The sequence below is a fragment of the Callospermophilus lateralis genome, chromosome 13, assembly GCF_048772815.1.
Source record: "Callospermophilus lateralis isolate mCalLat2 chromosome 13, mCalLat2.hap1, whole genome shotgun sequence".
Taxonomy (NCBI): domain Eukaryota; kingdom Metazoa; phylum Chordata; class Mammalia; order Rodentia; family Sciuridae; genus Callospermophilus; species Callospermophilus lateralis.
This window is the reverse complement of record NC_135317.1, coordinates 30,239,276-30,259,984: the sequence shown is the minus strand read 5'-3', so window position 1 is coordinate 30,259,984 and position 20,709 is coordinate 30,239,276. Positions and strand designations below refer to the sequence as shown.

At 36.6% G+C, this 20,709-nt stretch overlaps 2 protein-coding genes across 2 annotated transcripts in view; one reads left to right on the top strand and one right to left on the bottom strand.

Moving 5' to 3' along the window:
• Window positions 1-1,052, top strand: part of Apbb1ip (amyloid beta precursor protein binding family B member 1 interacting protein) — a 102,934-nt gene extending 101,882 nt beyond the window's left edge. Inside the window, exon 14 of the mRNA XM_076831535.1 lies at window positions 200-1,052. Within this exon, the coding sequence (XP_076687650.1) occupies window positions 200-709 (510 nt within the window). The 3' untranslated portion in view covers window positions 710-1,052. The remainder of the gene's footprint in view (window positions 1-199) is intronic.
• A 3,879-nt stretch (window positions 1,053-4,931) lies between these two features.
• The window catches only part of LOC143379316 (protein nucleotidyltransferase YdiU-like), a 41,530-nt gene continuing 25,752 nt past the window's right edge, over window positions 4,932-20,709 (bottom strand). The window contains exons 16-19 of the mRNA XM_076831867.1: window positions 17,264-17,343; window positions 15,522-15,565; window positions 9,170-9,249; window positions 4,932-5,198 (exon numbers count right to left, since the gene is read on the bottom strand). Of these exons, the coding sequence (XP_076687982.1) occupies window positions 5,076-5,198; window positions 9,170-9,249; window positions 15,522-15,565; window positions 17,264-17,343 (327 nt within the window). The 3' untranslated portion in view covers window positions 4,932-5,075. The remainder of the gene's footprint in view (window positions 5,199-9,169; window positions 9,250-15,521; window positions 15,566-17,263; window positions 17,344-20,709) is intronic.

Sequence of the window (20,709 nt, the reverse complement as noted above, 5' to 3'; positions counted from 1 at the left end):
ATGATGTTAAAGGCCATTGGAGCCATTCCAGTATCCCAGAGCAAAGGTAAACTCCTGAACATGCAGTCTCAGGGACTGAGGAACTGAGGCTACCCTGGTGCAGAGATCCCACAGGTCAACATACCAATGTCATTGTCCTCTTCACCTTCACGTGGCTGCTTTGTCAAGAATAATGAGTGCTGCTGTCGCTTTGTTGAAGGATCAGAAGCCTGCCATGAGTAACCACCACCCAGGAACGCCCAAGGCCCAGCACCTCCCGAAGGCCAGCCTGCCGCCACCCCCGCCTCCAGTGCGGCGGTCCTCGGACACCTGCAGCAGCCCCGCGCTGCCCAAGGCCAAGGGCGTGGGCACCAGCGCCTTCCCGTCCCCACCCGACGACTGCCTGCCGCCGCCGCCCCCGCCGCCTCCGGAGGACGAGGAGGTCCTGCCGCCACCGCCGGATTTCTACGAAGCGCCCCCGGACTTCGTGCCCCCGCCCCCGCCGTCGTTTGCAGGCGACCTGGGCTCCGATTTGCCGCCGCCTCCTCCGCCCCCGCCCTGCCTGGCCCCGGAACCCGCCGGGCCGCCCCCGATGGCAGTCAAAAGGCCTCCCGTGCCCCCCAAGAGGCACGAGAACCCAGGACTCCCCGGCGGGGGAGCGGGCGGAGAGCAGGATTTCATGTCAGACCTCATGAAAGCCTTGCAAAAGAAGAGGGGCAACCTGTCCTAGGGCAGCCCGGGACGTGCTTGCAGGAGGAGCATTGCTAGGGTCCAGTGCACGTCCTGCTGCTTCACTGTCAGGACGTCGCCTTCCTGTTAGATTCACTGTTGAGGTTTTCCAGACTAGAAATGATGTAGTCCAGTTCCACTGTTGTGCTCAAGTATGTTCATAGCAAGATTTAGACTATCCGACTCAAGTACATCTCTCTCCTATGTATTTTCACCTGGATGGAATTTATCTTCCCATTCAAGTTAACTAGAATGATGTTTTGGGTTCGTTTATTTTATTATGCTCTGAAGCCTCAAATTAATAAAAGTTGAAAGTTTTACTGAAAATGGTATTTTTAGAAATATGATTGTATAAATTTAATGCAATATCAACAGTATATTTGACTTTCTAAAAGCTTTCCAAATCCTGTGTCTTTTTAAGTCTTATAGATCTTTAACATATTTTCTATTTCTATGTCTGTGAACTTCAGAATTTTCAAAAAGTCAAAAGAGGAAAAAGAAAAAATAAACATGACAAGTTGAATATATTCAGTCTCTGTGAGACCCCTCCCTTGATTAATTAGGATCCTGCACACATACAGTTTTGGTTTTGCTTTTTTAATATGTATAATGTAGTACACATTGCAAAAATGGTTTTTGGATTCTCCAATATTCCAATGCATAAATATCCCATAAAAATGTAGAAAAACAAAAAGGCAATTTCATATATTGTCATCAACCTAGAATGTTTTCTCTCAGAGATAATTTCTTTTATTTATTTATTTTTTCCAGAACTGCTTTAGGACTGCTACATCCCAGCCCTTTTTTGTTTTTGAGTCAGGGTCTTGTAAGTTTTTCGTGAACTTGCAGTCCTCCTGTGTCAACCTCAGGAGTAACTGGAATTACAGGCATGTGTCACATGTCCTGTTTAGAGAGGAATTTAATACCCAACCTCAATAACCAATTCATCTTGGATTCCTGGTACTCAAATCTTTAACTAGTTTCTGAAAACTACTCTCTAATTAGTTCCTGATTGTTTTATTTTCATTTCTCTGGGTTTTTTTCTGTTTTGTTTTTTTCGGGATTTTTGTTGTTGTTGTTGCTTTGTTTTGTTTTAATTTTAAAACTCCTGGGGCTGGCATTGTGGCTCAGTGGTAGGGCACTTGCCTAACATGTATGAGGCATTGAGTTGGATCTTCAACACCACATAAAAATTTAAAAAATAAAATAAAACAAAAGGTATTGTGTCCACCTACAACTAAACAAAGCATTGTTTTTTGAATTAAGGAAGATGATTAATCTTGAATTTTAGTATTTATAGGAAATTAAGCTCTAAATTGACACTTACATTCAGTTTTAAAAACCAAAATATTTAGTAATTAAAACTGGTAAAGTAGGCTTATAGAAGAAGGAGGGAACTTAAAATGCTTAACAGCAGGTAAATCAATATTTTATAATATAATTCATTCTGTTCTATTTCCTGTTTGTTTTATTTTGTGATTTTTTAATGTCACTGCACTGAAAATACAGCTTATCTGATACCTGACCAAAGCCTGGCCATTATGCAGATCCTGGGACAATACAGGAAAGGTATTAATGGCACAATTTGATCACAGACTGATTTGGAGATTTAAAATTCAACAAAGAGATATAAATATCTATTAAAACACACAGTTGTCCAGGTCAGTCACCGGGTGGCTCAGGACAAAAGATCTTCAAAAGGATTATAATCTGGATTTACTTATCTGAGTCAAAATTACCACCTGGTTTGCAGATCAGAAAATGTATTCATCTTTGAGAGTAACTTAGAATTTAGGATGATTATAAGCAAAAGAGTAGTGCTTGACTGAGTTTATTTCAGTCTAAAACCCTCAAAGGTAGTTCATGGTCATATCTGCAGAAGGAAGGAAAAGTGTCTTTCCATCTGACAGCCACAGAATCTTAAGGATGAAGGCACCCTGAAAATATAATTGAGCCCATTCCATCAATGATGACTATGACTTTAAGTAATAAAACCAATTGGAAAAGCTCAAGTAAAAGGTGGCATTTATTCTGTGGATTAGAGGCACAGTCCCAGTAACACCAAGCATTTGCCTAGACTCTCAGCCAGGCCCTAGAAGTGGTTCCTGGAAATACAGTTCATTTCTCAATTTTCTTCTCTATACTTTTACCTCATTGTTACCCTCTTTGCAAACATTGTTACCCTCTGCATTGTCACTGTACTTTTCAGTCCCTATGACGGAGGAAAGTCACTCTGCAATTCCCAAATTTCTGTCAACTCTGTCTAAAGAGGCCAGGACAGCCTGGCTATCTTTCATCCTAACTGGAAAATTTCTCTGAAAAAGTACAGCATCGGTCAAGGTAAGGAAAGGCCATTTCCCTGTCACACCATCTTTAGCATCACTGTGGATCAGGAAGGGTCCAGAGAGTAGGACGTGGGGACGTGGGAGAGTAGAAGAGAGGGATTTGGTTTAATGGGCTTCATTGAAGACCCCAGAAGTGTCACTTCTGGAAGGAATCAGGCCACGGAGATGGATCACATCCCAGTAACTTCCATCTATACCATATATCCTTATAGTGGGGAAAACTAAAAATTAAAACTACAATGTTCATGAATTTTAACATTTGATAATGTGTACTTTAGTCAAGATACTGAAGAGAATTAGTTTTGTAGTCAAAATATTGACATAGAGTTGACCATGTATTTATGGTCAGAAGTCTTAGAAATCTGTGCTGCTTTTAGTTAGTGAATCCTGGGCAGAAGTTTGCTTTTGACAGACCCAGCCACCAGATCATGAACTCTGCAGTTTTCACTCAGTAGAACAGTCTTTGGTATCTGAGTGGAAGGTCTTCACAGATAGCTCCTATGCCTAAGTGTGATTATTTAGATTGGTCCCGGAAACAAAGCAGAATTTGTTCTTTTTTCATGAAGCTAAGTGAGGTCTTTGGATGAGGGCAAGTGCAAAAGCCAGGGCAGAGCTGGGGGATGTGGCAAACAGTGCAAGAATTAAGACAATAATCCTATACCTTGGTTCATAAAAACTATACAATTTCTTATATAATGTCATCAGGACAAAGACCCATGTAATAGTTCAACTGCAACTAAAACTACAGCATTTGACAGTTTGTAGGAAACATTTAACCTGCCATATGATAGAATCTGAAGTAAGATTTTACTGTAAATCCTCAAAGGGAGAACATTTAGATCTTTATTATGATTCACATATTTGATTTGATCACAGAAATAATGGTTGGTATGATATTAAGATGATTCAACTCAATAATTGGGCCTTAGAAACTTGTAAATTTCTTCATTTTTTATTCATTCATATTAGTTATACATAATGTTAGGATTCATTTTGACATAATTATAAATGCATGGAATATAATTTGGTTCAATTAAGTCCCCAATACTTACCCTTCCCTTCCCTCTCCGCCCTCTCCCTGTTTCCTTTCCTCTCCTCTACTGATCTGTTATTTATATATATTTATATATATATCTTGAACCCAGTGGCTACATAGGTGAGAGAAGATTGGCCATGCACTTATAATTAGTAAGATGGTTAAATATAAATTTGAGTCATAAAAATATTTTCTCTAGGGCTGGGGATGTGGCTCAAGCGATAGCGCACTCGCCTGGCATGCGTGCGGCCCGGGGTTCGATCCTCAGCACCACATACAAACATAGTTGTTGTGTCCGCCCAAAACTGAAAAATAAATATTGAAATTCTCTCTCTCTCTCTCTCTCTCTCTCTCTCTCTCTCTCAAAAAAAAAAATTAAAAAAATATATATTTTCTCTACTTCAGTAAATGTTTCCATAACAGAAAAAAATGGTCTAGGAGTACAATTAAACTACATGCTTATCAATGTACCCCAAAATTCATAATATTTAGTAAGTACTAGATGAGTACCTGCAAATCATTTTGACTAAAATACTGTCATAAATTTCTTACTCATTGAGGTTAACTCATTGTTTTGCTAAAAACATTTTGTTCTTCCATTAAGTTATTGATTAGAACAAAAATAATCACAGAGATGTTTCAAGAATAAGGTCCAATTTATTTGGCTAAAAATATTTTTGCATATAATCATTATTATTAAACATGGGATTGTCATCAAAATGTAGATGATAATTAAGAATTTATGGGCTGGGGATGTGGCTCAAACGGTAGCGCACTCGCCTGGCATGCGTGCAGCCCGGGTTCGATCCTCAGCACCACATACAAACAAAGATGTTGTGTCTGCCGAAAACTAAAAAATAAATATTAAAATTCTCTCTCTCTCTCTCTAAAAAAAAAAAAAAAATTAAAAAAAAAAGAATTTACAAAATAGATTATGCCATGTTAAGTTCAATAATAGAAGTATTTTTTAATTGATTTTTCCCAAATTAAGATGAGCAACTGACTCTGAGATCTTTAGCCCAAGAAGGAGTAGGTAAGGCGTAGCCTGCTCTCTCAGCTGCGGAATGCTTCTGGAAAGGATGCCGAAGTACTTGCTGGAGAAGACGAACCTAGTTAAACAATTCAAGGAGGTAAAATAGATTTTCTTACTCAGGACCCTTGTTAATTTTCTAAATTTCGAAAGTGGCAAGGTACATTTTAAATGTATTTGCAAATGTTTATACATTTTATCTTTTATCAAAACCTCAACTATAATTGTTACTTAGAATGTCTATTATTCCACAGAAATTTTCTAAGTAATATTTTTACCAAAATGAGAGAGAAAAAAAACATATACATATATATGTAGTTTTTTTCATATATATATATATATATATATATATATATATATATATATATCCACGAAGACTATAAATATATCCCTGTAATTTCAAGATTCCTTCACAGCATTGAGGATTATAATTTTCTAAAATATTCTGAAAAATAAAAGGTTATTAATGATTTGCAAACTTTCCAAATCAAGGGCATGGATTCCAGCTCATATTGCTTCCTCATGTGGAATTTTGCCCTATGAAAATAAACGGAGGCATCTAAGACACATCTTTCAACAATAAGCCCAAAACCACAATGTATATTTTCAGTGATATTGTGAATTCCTTAGGTATTTTGAAGGAAATGCCTCATTCTGATAGAAAAAGGTGACTGAAGCTGAACGTGGTGGTGTGCAGTTGTAGTCCTAGCTATTAAGGAGGTTGAGACGGGAGGGTCACTTGAGCTCATAAGCTTGAGCCAGCCTGGAGACTGGTTTTCTTCTTCTTTCATCAAATATTTCTTGAGACTTGTCTCAAACTAAACAAATGAACTAACTAAAAAGGTGGATGATTATCTACACTAAGACAGTAAAGCCCAAAGACCATATTATTATATCACTAATTTTTTTTTTTTTTTTTTTTTTTTTTTGAGATAGTGTCTTGCTATGTTGCCAGCCTAGCCTCAAACCCCTGGGATCAAGCAACCATCCTGCCTCAGCTTCCTGGATGCTGGGACTATAGGTAGGTGCCACTATCCTAGTTTTTATTTTTTAATTAATTTTTTATTGTGCATTATAATTATACAAATAGTGGGACTGACTATGACATATTATTACATGTATACAATATAATTTGGTCAGTTTCATTTCCCAATACCTCCCCTTCCCCTCTTCTCCTCTTTCCCCCTAGTTCCCTTCCTCTACTCTACTGTTCTCCCTTCTAATTTCATGAGTTCCTCCAACCTTTGTTTTCCTTTTTTCTCTTTAGCTTCCACATATGACAGAAAAGACTTAATGAGTCTTTACTGATTTCACTTAACATAATATCTCAAGTTCCAACCATTTTCCTGCAAATGACATAATTTCCTTCTTCTTTATAACTGAATAAAACTCCATTACATACATATACCATATTTTCTTTATCCAGTATCTGCTGACAGGCTCTATAATCTGGCTATTGTGAATCGTGCTGCTACAAACACAGTTATGTGTACATCGCTATACTATGCTGACTTCAATTCTTTGGGATAAATAACGGGGAGTGGTATAGTTGGGTCACATGGTGATTCTGTTCCTAGTCTTTTGAGAAACCACCATACTGATTTCCACCGTGCTATACTAATTCACAATTCCACAACAGTGTATAAATGATCCTTTTCCCCCACATCCTCACCAGCATTTATTACTATTTATATTCTTGATGATTTCCATTCTTACTGGAGATAAAATCTCAGTGTAGTTTTGATTTGCATTACCTTGATGCCTAAGAATGTCGAACATTTTTTCACTTATTTCTTGGCTATGTGTATTATTATTTAAATAGGAAGACTGCACTTAGAGCCCCCCCTGGAACTTTTCCCCAAGAATTTACTAGCCATGTCCTTTTATTGAAGTTAGCTGCATGCCTATCAATCTTGCCTACTAGTTTAAAAACATACCAGCTAGATTTTTACACTTCTCTCCAGTGCCTTGCATTGAGTGGATTCTCAAGAAATATTTGATGAAAGAAGAAGAAAACCAGTTGCAGATATAAAGGGCTATATGTACAAAGGTTTAACAAAATCTTTTCCCTCTCCTGAGAGGGAAATGAGAATTTGACCTTTAGTTTCTAGGTCTGTTCCCCTGATAACCTGATATATGGTATATGAATAGTATCACCATACAATATTGACCATGATTGACAATTGCTTAAGGACTGGTAGAACTGGAAATACCTGATATAGTGCTTTGGGCTTTCCTAAGTGTGGTACCTATAGGTATAGTCTGTTGTGCAGACTTTGGAAACTCTGCCTATCAAGTTGTGATGAGAGACTGGTTTCTGTGCAGCATGAATCTTTTTTTTTTTAAAGAGAGAGTGAGAGAGGAGAGAGAGAGAGAGAGAGAGAGAGAGAGAGAGAGAGAGAGAGAATTTTTTTAATATTTATTTTTTAGTTATCGGCGCACACAAATTCTTGGTTTGTACGTGGTGCTGAGAATCGAACCCGGGCCGCACGCATGCCAGGCAAGCGCGCTACCACTTGAGCCACATCCCCAGCCCCAGCATGAATCTTTTAAGCCAGGGATACCCCTGAATCTTCCCACTGTGGCTTTTGTCTCCTTGCACCCAGGCTGCACAGTTGGGCCTTACTGCTGCAAAAACTCCTAAACACAAGGAACCTCATGTTGCCCTCTTGGAAGCTATGTACCTGTCCTATATTATTCTGTGCTGATGGCAGCCAAGTGTGGTCTATAATAGTCATATCAATCTGGGGATATAGCTCAATGGTGTGCTTGCCTAGCATGCACAAGGTCCTGAGTTCAATCCCCTACATCAGGAAAATAAACAAAAGTCATTGAATTTAAGAAATCCTATCTTTCCACTCCACCCAGTAAGCAATGTATTATTACTCAAATATAATTTGGAGGAAGATAAAGAATATAAGCTAGAGAAAGAAGAGAAACAGGCCAACAAAACAACTTTAGTTTCCCCAGCTCAGATAAATTTATCAAGTGATAAATGCTGAGTTATTTCCTTCTCTTTGTTTTCCTTAGTGCCATTTAAAAATATTCCATTTTCCAAAATGAAAACCTAAAATTGTCAGGCTAGTTAGACTACTGAAATAAAAAGTTAGTTCAAGTTCTGAATTAGAAATAGCAAAAATAGTTTCCCTTACATGCCAACTCTGATCAGTTGATAGTGACTACACAGCATGTTGTGAGTACATCTTAGGCTGTGATAAGTTTAGAGAGAAAGAGGGCCATGACCATCAATATTATCTGCTCCAGGATTAGGACTGGTCATTGACAACATGAATGCCAGGGCTATTTTTGGTCTAAAAGAATATATTATGTGTAATGTATCTTTAAGCAATTAATTATGAAAGATTTGAAGTGGAGACACTATACAGAATAATATAATAAGCACCTGTGTATCCTCTATTCAGTTTCATAAACCAAATACTTCCAATATGGTTGAAGCCATATTGCACGATACTAGTATGTTTTTATATGTTTTTCTACTATATATAATGGTAACACAATGTAAAAATATTCTGCTTCCTGCTTGTTACGTTTCACATTATATGTGAGATTCATTCATGCTGATGTGCGTAGCTCTAATTGATTCATCTTCATTGTTGCTAAGATTAATTTAAAATGGACTCAGGTTGGCAGTGCCATGGTAGAAGCACAGGATAATTCTAACCTGATAGGACCTAATTATGTTAAATGTTAACTATGCCCTCTGAAATGACACACCCTCAACTACATTTCAGAGATTAAAACTCAAAAATGTCCAAACAAAAACAATAAACAGCAGAATCAGACCCTCAGAAGTTCAAATATTGTACATATGAATTTTTAAAATTAAAACAAATAATTAAAAATATGAACACATTAAAGTAGAAAATAAGAGAAAATGATTCTCTGATAAGAAAAAACAGGCAGAGTGAAATGTGGGAAGCTGGTGTTGGTAATGGTATGGTTGAGAATGTTTATAAACACAATAAGTATGTTTAAAATAAATCACATTTAAAATTAATAAAAATAAACCAGGGAAGTCAACCATCTTACCTCTGAAAAATCATTTCTTTCTGCTTTCTGTACTGCAGATTCAGCCATCCAGTTCTTCAGCACATACCTAGGGTTAACAGCTTAACCCAGAGGAGAAAGTAATCTTAGAACAATAAATTACTGAGTGAACAAAGGCCACATTAAATCACCAGTGAAATTAGTTAATCTTTTAAAAGTTTGCTGGCTCAAAGGAGAAGTGTCAGTATCAGACAATACTGAATGTTTCTGAATAATGTTGAGTATTTATTATGATACATAAAAACATTTTAGCATCATGATCAACATCTGTTTTATTTAGTTTCATCATTAATTTGTTTTTTTCCACCACTGTAAGCTTATTAAGCATTCCATAAAGCTAAAGGAAAGTAGATAGTTCATTTGAATTAGGCCTAGCAGCCCACATGGAGAGTGAAACAATAAAACAGTTTCTGCCTTTAGCATCTGTGCAGACAACAGAACTGCAGTCTGACTCAGTTGCACTGAGTCGATTCTGCCCAGGAGCAAACAGGAAAGGTCATGTGATAAAACCCTTTATATACCTGTATTTTTTTTTACAATAACATGCATTTTTTTATATTAAAAAAGTATTTCAGGGGCTGGGGTTGTGGCTCAGTGGTAGAGTGCTCGCCTAGCGCATGCAAGACCCTGGGTTTGATCTTCAGCACCCCATAAAAATAAATAAACAAAAACAAAGGTATTGTGTCCAACTACAACTAAAAAACAAATATTCTTTTAAAAAATATTTCAATAATGGTACATTTTGAAAAATTCTAGGAACCATGTCTTTATTTGAGATGAGCCTTTTCTAAAAAGATTTATCAACTGGGTGGGGAGGAGGCTTGCTCTTCCCATTGGCCTAACAGATAGTCTGAGAATTCTGAAGAGATCAGTTACATGATTCCCAGCTTCAGTTTCCAAGTTACTAGAATGAAGAGTAGATACCTATTCCATTTAAACTTAGGTTTAAAGATCTGTCATTACAATAGATAATCTAAAAATTAAGGATCCTTTGATCCAGTAATTCTACTTCTGTAGGAATACAGTCTAAGGAAACATATTTAAACATAAAAGGAATTATTTGTATTAAAGGAAAACTAAAAGCAACTTAAATATTTAATAATAGGGGAATAGGTTTAGTAAACATTACATATATTTTCAAAGAAATATTATGCAGTCATAAAACATATATAGTCTAGGGCTGGGAATATAACTCAGTGGTAGAGTGACTGCTTAGCATTTCCAAGGCCCTGGATTCAAGCCTGAGCACTATAAAAATGCAAAAAACCAAAGGCTGAATGTTCTCTCTGATATGCAGATGTTAACTTATAATAAGAAGTGAGGGATAGGGAAGAATAGAAGTACTTTGGATTAGACAAAGGGGAATAAAGGGAAGGGAGGGAGATGGAAATAGAAAAGACAGTAGAATGAATCAGACATGAATTTCCTATGTGGATACATGACTACACAACCAATGTAAATCCACATCATGTACAACCAGAAGAATGGGAAGTTATACTCCACATATGTGTATGTAATATGTCAAAATACATTCTACTGTCATGTCTAACTAATAAGAACAAATAAAAATATTTAAAAATTAAATAGCAAGAAAATATGCTTAATTTATTTTTAGTGAAATAAAAGATCTGAAAATTATACCATAGGGGCCAGGGATATAGCTTAGGGGGAGAGCATATGCTTGGAATGTATAAGGCCCTGGTTCAATAAAAAGAAGGAAGAAAGGGAAGGAGAGTGGGGAGAGACAAAGAATATTACACAATAGTATGACACTACTATATTTTCTCCTAATCACAACACATAGAGCCAGGGGCAATGGCACACATCTGCAATCCCAACAGCTTAGGAGGCTGAGGCATGAAGATCACAAGTTCAAAGGCAGCCTCAGCAATTTAGGGAGGACCTAAGCAACTTTAGTAAGAACCTGTCTCAAAATCTCAAAATCTCAAAATTTATTAAAATTTAATAAAGGGGCTGGGATGAACTCAGTGGTTAAGTGCCCCAGATTCAAACTCCAGTACCAAAAAAGAAAAAAAAAAAGCAATAAAAAGAGAAATTAGAGGCAAATGCATCAAAATGTAAGTAGTAATTGTATTTGGATGAAGGGAATATAGGGTTCTTTTAAATTCTTCTGCAAGATTTCATTTTCATATAGAATTCCTTTATAATAAAAACACATATATACAAATAGTGTATTTGCATTTTTTACACAAATGGGTAACTGAGATGTGAAGAGAATTGTGGATACATTCAGCTTAGGCTGAGAGTGAGAGTACAGTCATCCAGTTAAGAGTCACAAATTTGACAAAAGCTTTATAGGAACCTAGCAAGGAAGTACTATTAAAACACTCTAGGAATTGCATCTGCAAGCAGAAATACTCAGGATCAAATTTAAGATGTCAGATTTTTTATAGGGAGTTTACCCAGTTAAATCTATGCAAACTTTCCAAAATGTAAAAAATCTGAAATCTGAAAAAATCATTTTGAATAAGGGATGTTCCATCTATATAAGATTCTTTGAGTAGTTACTTGATTCTGTACAATCTTATCTGGTTTGGAACCTTCTGTTTGAAGTTATTTCTTTTGGCAATAAAATTTTAAGCAGTGATTAGTGAGAATTATATCCCAACAAAGCCCAACCAGAGTTCATATAATGAGATAAGCACTGATTCACTAGATCATAGGCTCTTTGAGGGCAGAAATCTAATTCATCTTGGAGACTTCAGCTTCAAATAATGTGACAAGTGCAAAAAGGCACATAATTGGGCTTAGTAATGCTTGCTGGATAAATCCATTTGGTGCTGGACAAAAATTACAACCAAACAAATTTTAATGCAGATAATGCCAATGTAGGTATTTCATGGCTTTAAAAATTGTTCTTGGGCTGGGGATGTGGCTCAAGTGGTAGCATGCTCACCTGGCATGCACAGGGCGCTGGGTTTGATCCTCAGCACCACATAAAAAAATAAAATAAAGATGTTGTGTCCACCGAAAACTAAAAAATAAATATTAAAAAAAAATTCTCTCTCTCTCTCTCTCAGTTGCTAAGGCTGGCTGTAGTACACCTCTCTCTCTCTCTCTCTCTCTCTCTCTCTCTCTCTCTGTCTCTCTCTCTCTTTAAAAAAATGTTCTTGGCAATATAAACCAAATCAAACAATGCCAGAGCTAGTTAGGGTAACATATTTTAAATAAATGGAAGTATTTCATTTGGGAATATCAACTACTTTCCTCTGAAAATCTGACAATCTTAATTTTTTCCATTACAACTGTAAAATAGACTATTCATCATCAATCTTTACAGTCACAAAAGACTAAAACTATTCCTAATCAATCTTATAGTCCTATAAAATGAACAACAACAAAAAACCCCAGTGGTTGTCCTGAGTGTCACAGGACCCTAAAAAAAAAAAAAAAACAACTTTTTTTTAATGTTTTGAAATTATTTTAAGTGGCAACATATTTTCAGTCTTCTGGTTTCTAGAAAACACTGTACTCACCAAGTACAGTGGCACACACCTGAAATCCCAGTGGTGTGGAGGCTGAGGCAGGAGGATCACAAGTTCAAAGCCAGCCTCAGCAACTGAGCAAGGCCCTAAGCAACTTAGTGAGACCCTGTCTCCAAATAAAAAATTAAAAGGGCCAGGGTTGTGGCTCAGTCCTTAAGTGCCCCTAGGTTCAATCCCTGACACCAAAACAAATAAACATTATATTCATCCCAGGGTTGCCTACACTCCTGTGGCAAAGATAGTTACTGTGCTCTGTAATAATACAGTAGTTGAGTACTTACTATGTGGAACTAATTTAATTTCTGCAATAATCTAAATGCATTGTATAGATGAGGAAACAAAAGTTATGTCAGGTTAAGTGGAAAATGCTTAAGAACTAGATCATAATGACAGCACAACTTTTTTAACTTTGGGTAAAAATCATTATAACTTCAAATGGGCAAATTTTATGGTATTCAAGTTATAACTGAATAAAGGGGTTAAAAATTATATACCAGAATATATACAAAGGCTTTAAAATCAGCTTAGTACAGTGAGGCAGCCACATCAATGTTTATAGAAGCTCAATTCACAAGAGCTAAGCTATGGAACCAAGCTAGGTGCCCTTCAACAGATGAATGCATAAAGAAATTGTGGTATACATATACATAGTGTACTATTACTCAGCCATAAAGAAGAAGAATTTTATGATATTTTTCAGTAAATGGACAGATCTGTAAACTACTATACTAAGTGAATAATCCAGTCTGGAAAAGCCAAAGGTCAAATGTTTTCTCTGATATGTGTAAGCTAACCCACAGTAAGGGGCAGGGAGAAGAGAAGTTCAGGAGATTAGACAATGGGGAATGGAGGGAAGGGAGGGGAATAGAAAAAGGAAAGAGTGGAATGAATCTAACATAATTTTCATGTGTACATATATGAGAACATCACAGTGAATCCCACCACCACGTACATCCATAAGAATGAAATCCTAACTAGAATAAGATATACTCCATGCTTGTATAATTATATCAAAATGGATTCTACTGTCATGTATAACTAAAAAGAACCAATAAATAAGAAATAATTACACATCAGAGAGAAAAAGCAGTGAGGTGTCCAGTGACAGGCTGACACCATCTAGTGGGCCTGTCTCTGGAGCCCACAATACACTACTCCTCTGAGAACAGTAAACCCAGGCCAGGATGTACTTAGAAGTGAAAAGACTCCTGAAGGGAATTGAGGACTCAGATTTCACTGACCTGTACATTCCTTTTAGATGTTTATTTCTTTATGCCCATATTATTCTTTAATTCCATATCCCTGGTAGACATTGTTACATAAATTTGTACAACCAATTTTTTAGATATTTCAATATATAGATCAGTTAAATATAATATATGGGAATGTACCTTAAAAATAAATGAACTGCTCATTATGCCTCTGTCTTTTGTGGAAATTGATTTTTCTCATTTTCTTGAGAGCATACTGTTTAACATTTATTATTTCTCTAAAATAACAGAAGCAAAACTGCAGCCTTGAGCTCACAAAATTTCTTTTCATTTTACCATCTCATCCACTCTGTTATAACCAAACAAATCTAAATATAACAGACTGCCAATTATTTTTCTTTCAATTTCTTCTTTCTCTTAACTGCTGAGATTATTGATATTCTGGGCTGGTCTAAGAGTTCTGAATGATTGTCCAAATGGACCTAAGTGATATTATGGTTTATATATTAGGTGTTCCCCAAAAGTTCATAAGTGAGATAATATAAGAAAGTTTAGAGGTGAAATGACTGGGATGTAAGAGGTTTAACATAATCAGTGCAGCAATCTCCTGATAAGGAATAATTTGGTGGTAACTATAGGCAGGTAGGGTGTGACTGCAGGAGGTGGGTACCTGGGGGTGTGCCTTTGGGATTTATATTTTCTCCTTGTTGACCAGATCTCTTTTTCTCTGCTTCCTGTTATGTATCCCCAGCTGCTTTCCTCTGCCACACACTTGTGCCATGATGTTCTGCCTCACTTCAGGTCCCAAAGAATGAAGCTGGCGATTTATGGACTAAGACCTCTGAAACCATGAGTCCCCAAACAAACTTTTCTTCTTCTAATTATTCTTGTAAGGTCTTTTGGCCACAGCAACAAAAAAGCTGCCTAAAACAAGTGACCAGCAACGAAATCCAGATGACACACATTAGCTCCTAATACAAGTCTCAAGGCTAAGTCTTAGGTTCTTCTGTCATGACTTCTTTCATCTTGCTAGATCCTGCATTGCAAAATGAACTTTCATTTTTTTCCATCTCAAGCCAGGTATGAAGTTACATGGTAAACTGAAAATCAATACATAAAAGATATCTATTTTTAAAGCTATCATTTATTAGATGTGTGTTATGTCCAGGCACAAGATACTTTCTACATATTATTGCTCATCCTTATAAAATATCCTCCATTTTACTACAGTTAAGACCTTGAGAGTTAGAGAGTTAAATACCTTGCAGATCAGGTAGCTAAAAACTGGCAGAGATGAGATTCATCTGCCTTATTCCAACCCCATGTACTTTCCACCATATCCCAAACCACTAATCTGTCTATTATCTTTTAAAACAACATTATTTAATATTAGTATGAAAACTTACTGATAACAGAGCTATCATACTCTTAAAAACATCTGCTAAAATTAGGAAGACCCAAATGTGACACTTAAATCCAATAAAATACTCACTTAAACTTATTCTAGTTAAAAACAACACAAAACTCAATCCCCTTAAGTGATTGTTTTCTGATTTTCTATAAATGTTGCTTTCATGTGATAATCCTTAAATCAAGAAAATCAAAAGGATTGCTTACTTATCATTCTTTTTCTTCTTTCAGAATCTGAGTCATTCATGTTACTAAAAATGAACAGAGAACAAATTAACCACTATCTCCCCAAATTATATTATTTTTATGAAAAGGAGGAAATAGGGGCTGGGGATACAGCTCAGTTGGTAGAGTGCTTGCCTCACATGCACAAGGCCCTGGGTTCAACCCTCAGCACCACCAAAAAAAAAAAAAAAAAAAAACAGGAGGAAATTATTTGACAAGATAAATAGTGAGGGGCTGGGGATGTGGCTCAAGCAGTAGCGTGCTCGCCTGGCATGCGTGTGGCCCGGGTTCGATCCTCAGCACCACATACAAACAAAGATGTTGTGTCTGCCGAGAACTAAAAAATAAATATTAAAAAATTCTCTCTCTCTCTCTCTTTCTCCCTCCCCCACTCTCTCTCTCTCCCCCACTCTCTCTTTAAAAAAAAAAAAAAGATAAATAGTGAGGCAAAAACATTAAAAAATCACATTGAATCAGTGTATGAAAGAATGATAGGAAAGGAAGAAAAGACAACACAATATACAAACAATACAAATACATTTTGTGGACTAGGGATGTAAATCAGTGGTTGAGTGCTTGCCTTCATGTGTGAGTTTGATCCCCAGAACCACAAAAAAAGAAAAAAGGAAACAATATTAGAACCAAGTTTGAATAAACACTACAAAATATTACCTTTTTTACTTTTTTAGATAACACCAAAATATCCTCCATTTTACTACAGTTAAGACCTTGAGAGTTAGAGAGTTAAATACCTTGCAGATCAGGTAGCTAAAAACTTTTATTTTAAAAACTTTTATTTTATCCAATGAAAAACTTATGCTTTGCCAAGTACGGTGGTACATGTCGGTAATCCCAGCAACTCAGTGAGGCAAGAAGATCTCAAGTTTGAGGCCAGCCTCGGTAATTTAGCAAGGCCCTGAGCAATTTAGCAAGACCCTCTCTCAAAATTAAAAATTAAAAAAGGAGCTGGGGATGTGGACTCAGTGGTTAAGTACCCCTGGATTCAATCCCTAGTACCCCTACCACCCACCAACAAAACCATTTTGTCTAAAAAAAAAAAAATACACTGATGCTTTTCCATGTCTTGAACATAAGTTTTCTGAACATAATTTAACTTTTTCTTGATTACTGAGGGTTCCCTTTTGAGAGTTCCTTATATAAATAGCTAGCAAGGGCCATTAAGTGGCAAAGGCCTATTCTGTCCTGAACATCCTGTGGTTTTCCTGGCTCTTCCTTCTCCCTTCACCTGCCAATACCTTCAGCTCCTTTACTCTATCATGTTGGCTGCTTCTAATTCATTATGAGGCATGATGTGACAGTAAACAGACACTGGACAGAAGCCTACAGACCTTCCTCCACGGCTCAGGGTGTGATCTGTGTAATCAGAATTGAATGAATAAGTGAATGCTCTCTGCTCAGGTGAGGTGTTTCCCTAGGTGCTTCATCCAGGATAAAAAGAAACACTGAGGGTCAAGGCTGTGGCTCAGTGGTAGAGCGCTTGCCTAGCATTCGTGAGGCACTGGGTTCCATCCCTGGCACCACATAAAAAAATAAATAAATAAATAAATAAAACCAAAAAAAAAGATATTGTGTCCATCTACAACTAAAAAAAAAAAGAAAGTAACTCTGAAAAATAGAACTGAAGGGAGGAATCTGATAGGTTAACAATGATAAAATAATATATCACATACTTTTTTTTTTTGGAAGTGATTAGATGACTTTACCTCTTCAGTCTCAAAATGTATTTGGACACCCAGGTAGGAAAGAGTTCATGCTTTGAAATTGTCTTCAGTGCCCAGAATTGCTAAAGGAAAATATGTCAATATATTGGTTATTATATTAATATTTGCTCAGTTTGTTTTAATTTCATGTTTATTTAAATTGTCTATGTTCTTTAATAATAACTCACCCATATTTTTATAAAGAATGCCATTTCAAGTGGAAGTCTCACAAAAAATATTTTTTTCCTTATTTAAATTTAATTCTATGGGGCTGGGGTTATGTCTCAGCAGTAGAGCACTTGCCTTGCACGTGCAAGGCCCTGGGTTAGATCCCCAGCACCACATAAAAATAAGTAAATAAATAAAATAAAGTTATTATGTACAACTACAAAAAAATTTTAAAATTTTAACTCTAAAATTCTACCTCATAGAAATCCAGGTAATGGCATGATTTAAGAGAAATAAAAAATGGACAAAGTTCTTATAAATAGAGATAGAGATTACATACTGAATACTTATATTATCAAGTATTTTTTTACATAGGGAAGTTTTTTATTGTATGAAAACCTTAATCTGCAACTGCATTTTACTTGGTTATCCATTAATTCACCTAAAAAATATTTATGAAATGATGGCTATGTGCTGGGAATTACAGTTACATGCAGGATACAAAAATTAGTAGGACACCATTTCTAACTTTAAGAAAGTAAGTATATAGTTGGGTATCATGGCACAAATCTATAATCCTAACAACTCAGGAGGCTGAGGCAGGAGGATTGCAAATTCAAGTCAGCCTTGACAACTTAAACTTGGAATGGAACCACCATTTGACCCAGCTATCCCATTCCTTGGTCTATACACAAATGACTTAAAATCAGCATACTATAGTAATGCAGCCACATCGATATTCATAGCAGCTCAATTCACAACAGCTAAACTGTGAAAGCAACCTAGATGCTCTTCAATAGGTGAATGGATAAAGAAACTGTGGTATACATACACAATGGAATATTACTCAGCACTGAAAGAGAATAATATTATGGCATTTGCAGGTAAATGAATGGAGTTGGAGAATATCTGCGAAGAGAAGTAAGCCAATCCCAAAAAACCAAAAGCCAAATGTTCTCTCTGTTCTATGAGTGGATGCTGATCCATAATGGGGGGCGGGCATGAGAAAAATGGAAGAATTTTGATGGGACAAAGGGGAGGGAGAGATGGGGAGGGGGAATGGGGGAAGGAAAGATGGTGAGACGAGATGGACATCATTACCCTAGGTACATGTATAACTGCACATATGGTGCAACACTACATCATATACAACCAGGAAATGAAAAGTTGTCCTGCAATAGTGTACAATGAATCAAAATACATTCTGCTGTCATATATACCTAATTAAAATTAATTAATTAATTAATAAAAAAGAACATCAGGGAAATAAACCTTGAAGAAAATCACAATATTTTCTTTTCCAGCATTTATTTTGATCTTTTTCTGTAATAAATTTTTCCCTCTTAAAAATAGAGGCAGTTGGGGCTAGGGTTGTGGCTCAGCAATAGAGTGCTTGCCTAACATGTGAGAGGCACTTGATTTGATCCTCAGCACCATATTAATAAATTCATAAATAAATGAATTCAATAAAGATATAAAAAAATAAAAGCAGTTGAACTGGGTGTGGTGGTACATACCTGTAATCCCAGTAGCTCAGGAGGCTGAGGCAGGAGGATCAGAAGTTCAAAGCCAGCCTCAGCAAAACTGAGGACTGAGCAACTCAGTGAGACACGGTCTCCAAATAAAATACAAAAAAATAGGGTTGAGGATGTGGCTCAGAGGTTGAGTGCCCCTGAATTCAATCCCTAGTACAAAAAAAATAAAAAAATAAAAAAGGCAGTTGGCTTGGCTCTCCTTATCTGCAGATTCCATATCCATGGAATCAATCAACTGCAGATCAAAACATTCAGAAAAAAAAAATAGGTCTGTACTCAACATGTGCCAACTTTCTGTTCTTGTCTTTATTCCCTAAACAATACAGTATCATAACTATTTGCAAGTATTAACATTATATTAGGTACTGAAAGGCAACCTAGAGACAAAATTATGTGTGAGGGGACTAGGGTTGTGACTAGGTGGCACAGCACTTGCCGAGCATGTATGAGGCACTGGATTTGATTCTCAGCACCACATAAAAATAAATAAGTAAAATAAAGGTCCATTAACAACTAAAAAAAATTTTTTTTTAATTATGTGTGAGGATGTGCCTAGGTTATATGTAAATGCTGCATCATTTTATATGACAAACTTGAGTATCCACAGATTGTGGTATCCATTGGGGTCCTGAAACTAGTCCCCGACAATTACAGAGGGATAATGGCATATTTCTGATGAAAATACAAAATATCAAAGCCTATAACAATTTGATAAGATCTAGCAAAATTACAAATGCATATGTCTTTATCCTAGAACTTCATTCCTGGAAATTCCCTACATCTGTACCAAATGAAATACCCTATATTCACTGTAATAGCAGAAGTTTGGGACCAGCCGAAATCCCACTGTAGGGAACTGGTTAGATAAAATATCTTCAACAGATTGTTTTTGCACTACAAAAAGAATGAGAATTATTCTATTTATTGATGTAGAAAGGTCTTCAAGATATATTATTGAAACCTATATTATATAATAGGCTCTTTTTTATATGAAAAATACAATATACTTTCATTTGCACCAAGAAATGCTAGAAGGACATATAAGAAATTAATAAAAATGGTTTCTCCCAGGAGTAGCATGAGGGGAATGTGTGGGTGGAGACAAGGGTTTTTAATTAGGTGACTACACTACCTATTTAAACATCAAGGGGGAGGAGGGGGAGGGTGGGGATTGGGACTGATGGCCTGTGTTACTGATGAGGCACTGGGACCTGGACATGCTCAAGTGTATTCAGCTACTAGGTGAAGACATCTAGACTCAAATTCCACAGGATCCCAATTCTACATCCTATGACTTATGCTGCCTTTCTTTTGGTGACTATGACTGGACATAGAGCCCCAAAGAGAAGTTGTCCGCCCTTGGCTTCCTCCCTGGACTCCACATCTGCATTTAATTCAAGACACAGTAATGGGAGAAGGAGCTGCTGGTGCAAATGAGCTAGCAGACCCAGTAAGGGCTTACTTGCTGCTCAGAGCACACTCCACCATGAAATTCTGCCGCCAGAACGTCACACAAAGTGCTCTTAGCATGAAAATGCCTTCAGATGGGCTTCCTCAGGCATGAGGATCCAATCCTGCTGTTTTTCTATTAACAGAAAATAAGTTAAAGACTAATGAAAATTTTACCATTATTACTATATTGAGCTACTCCCTCAAATGACATGGACTTCAGGATTTTGTTTTCACTTCTTATACAAAATTAGTAGTTTCTGGACCCTAGGTTTAATAAACCACAATATCTAGCAA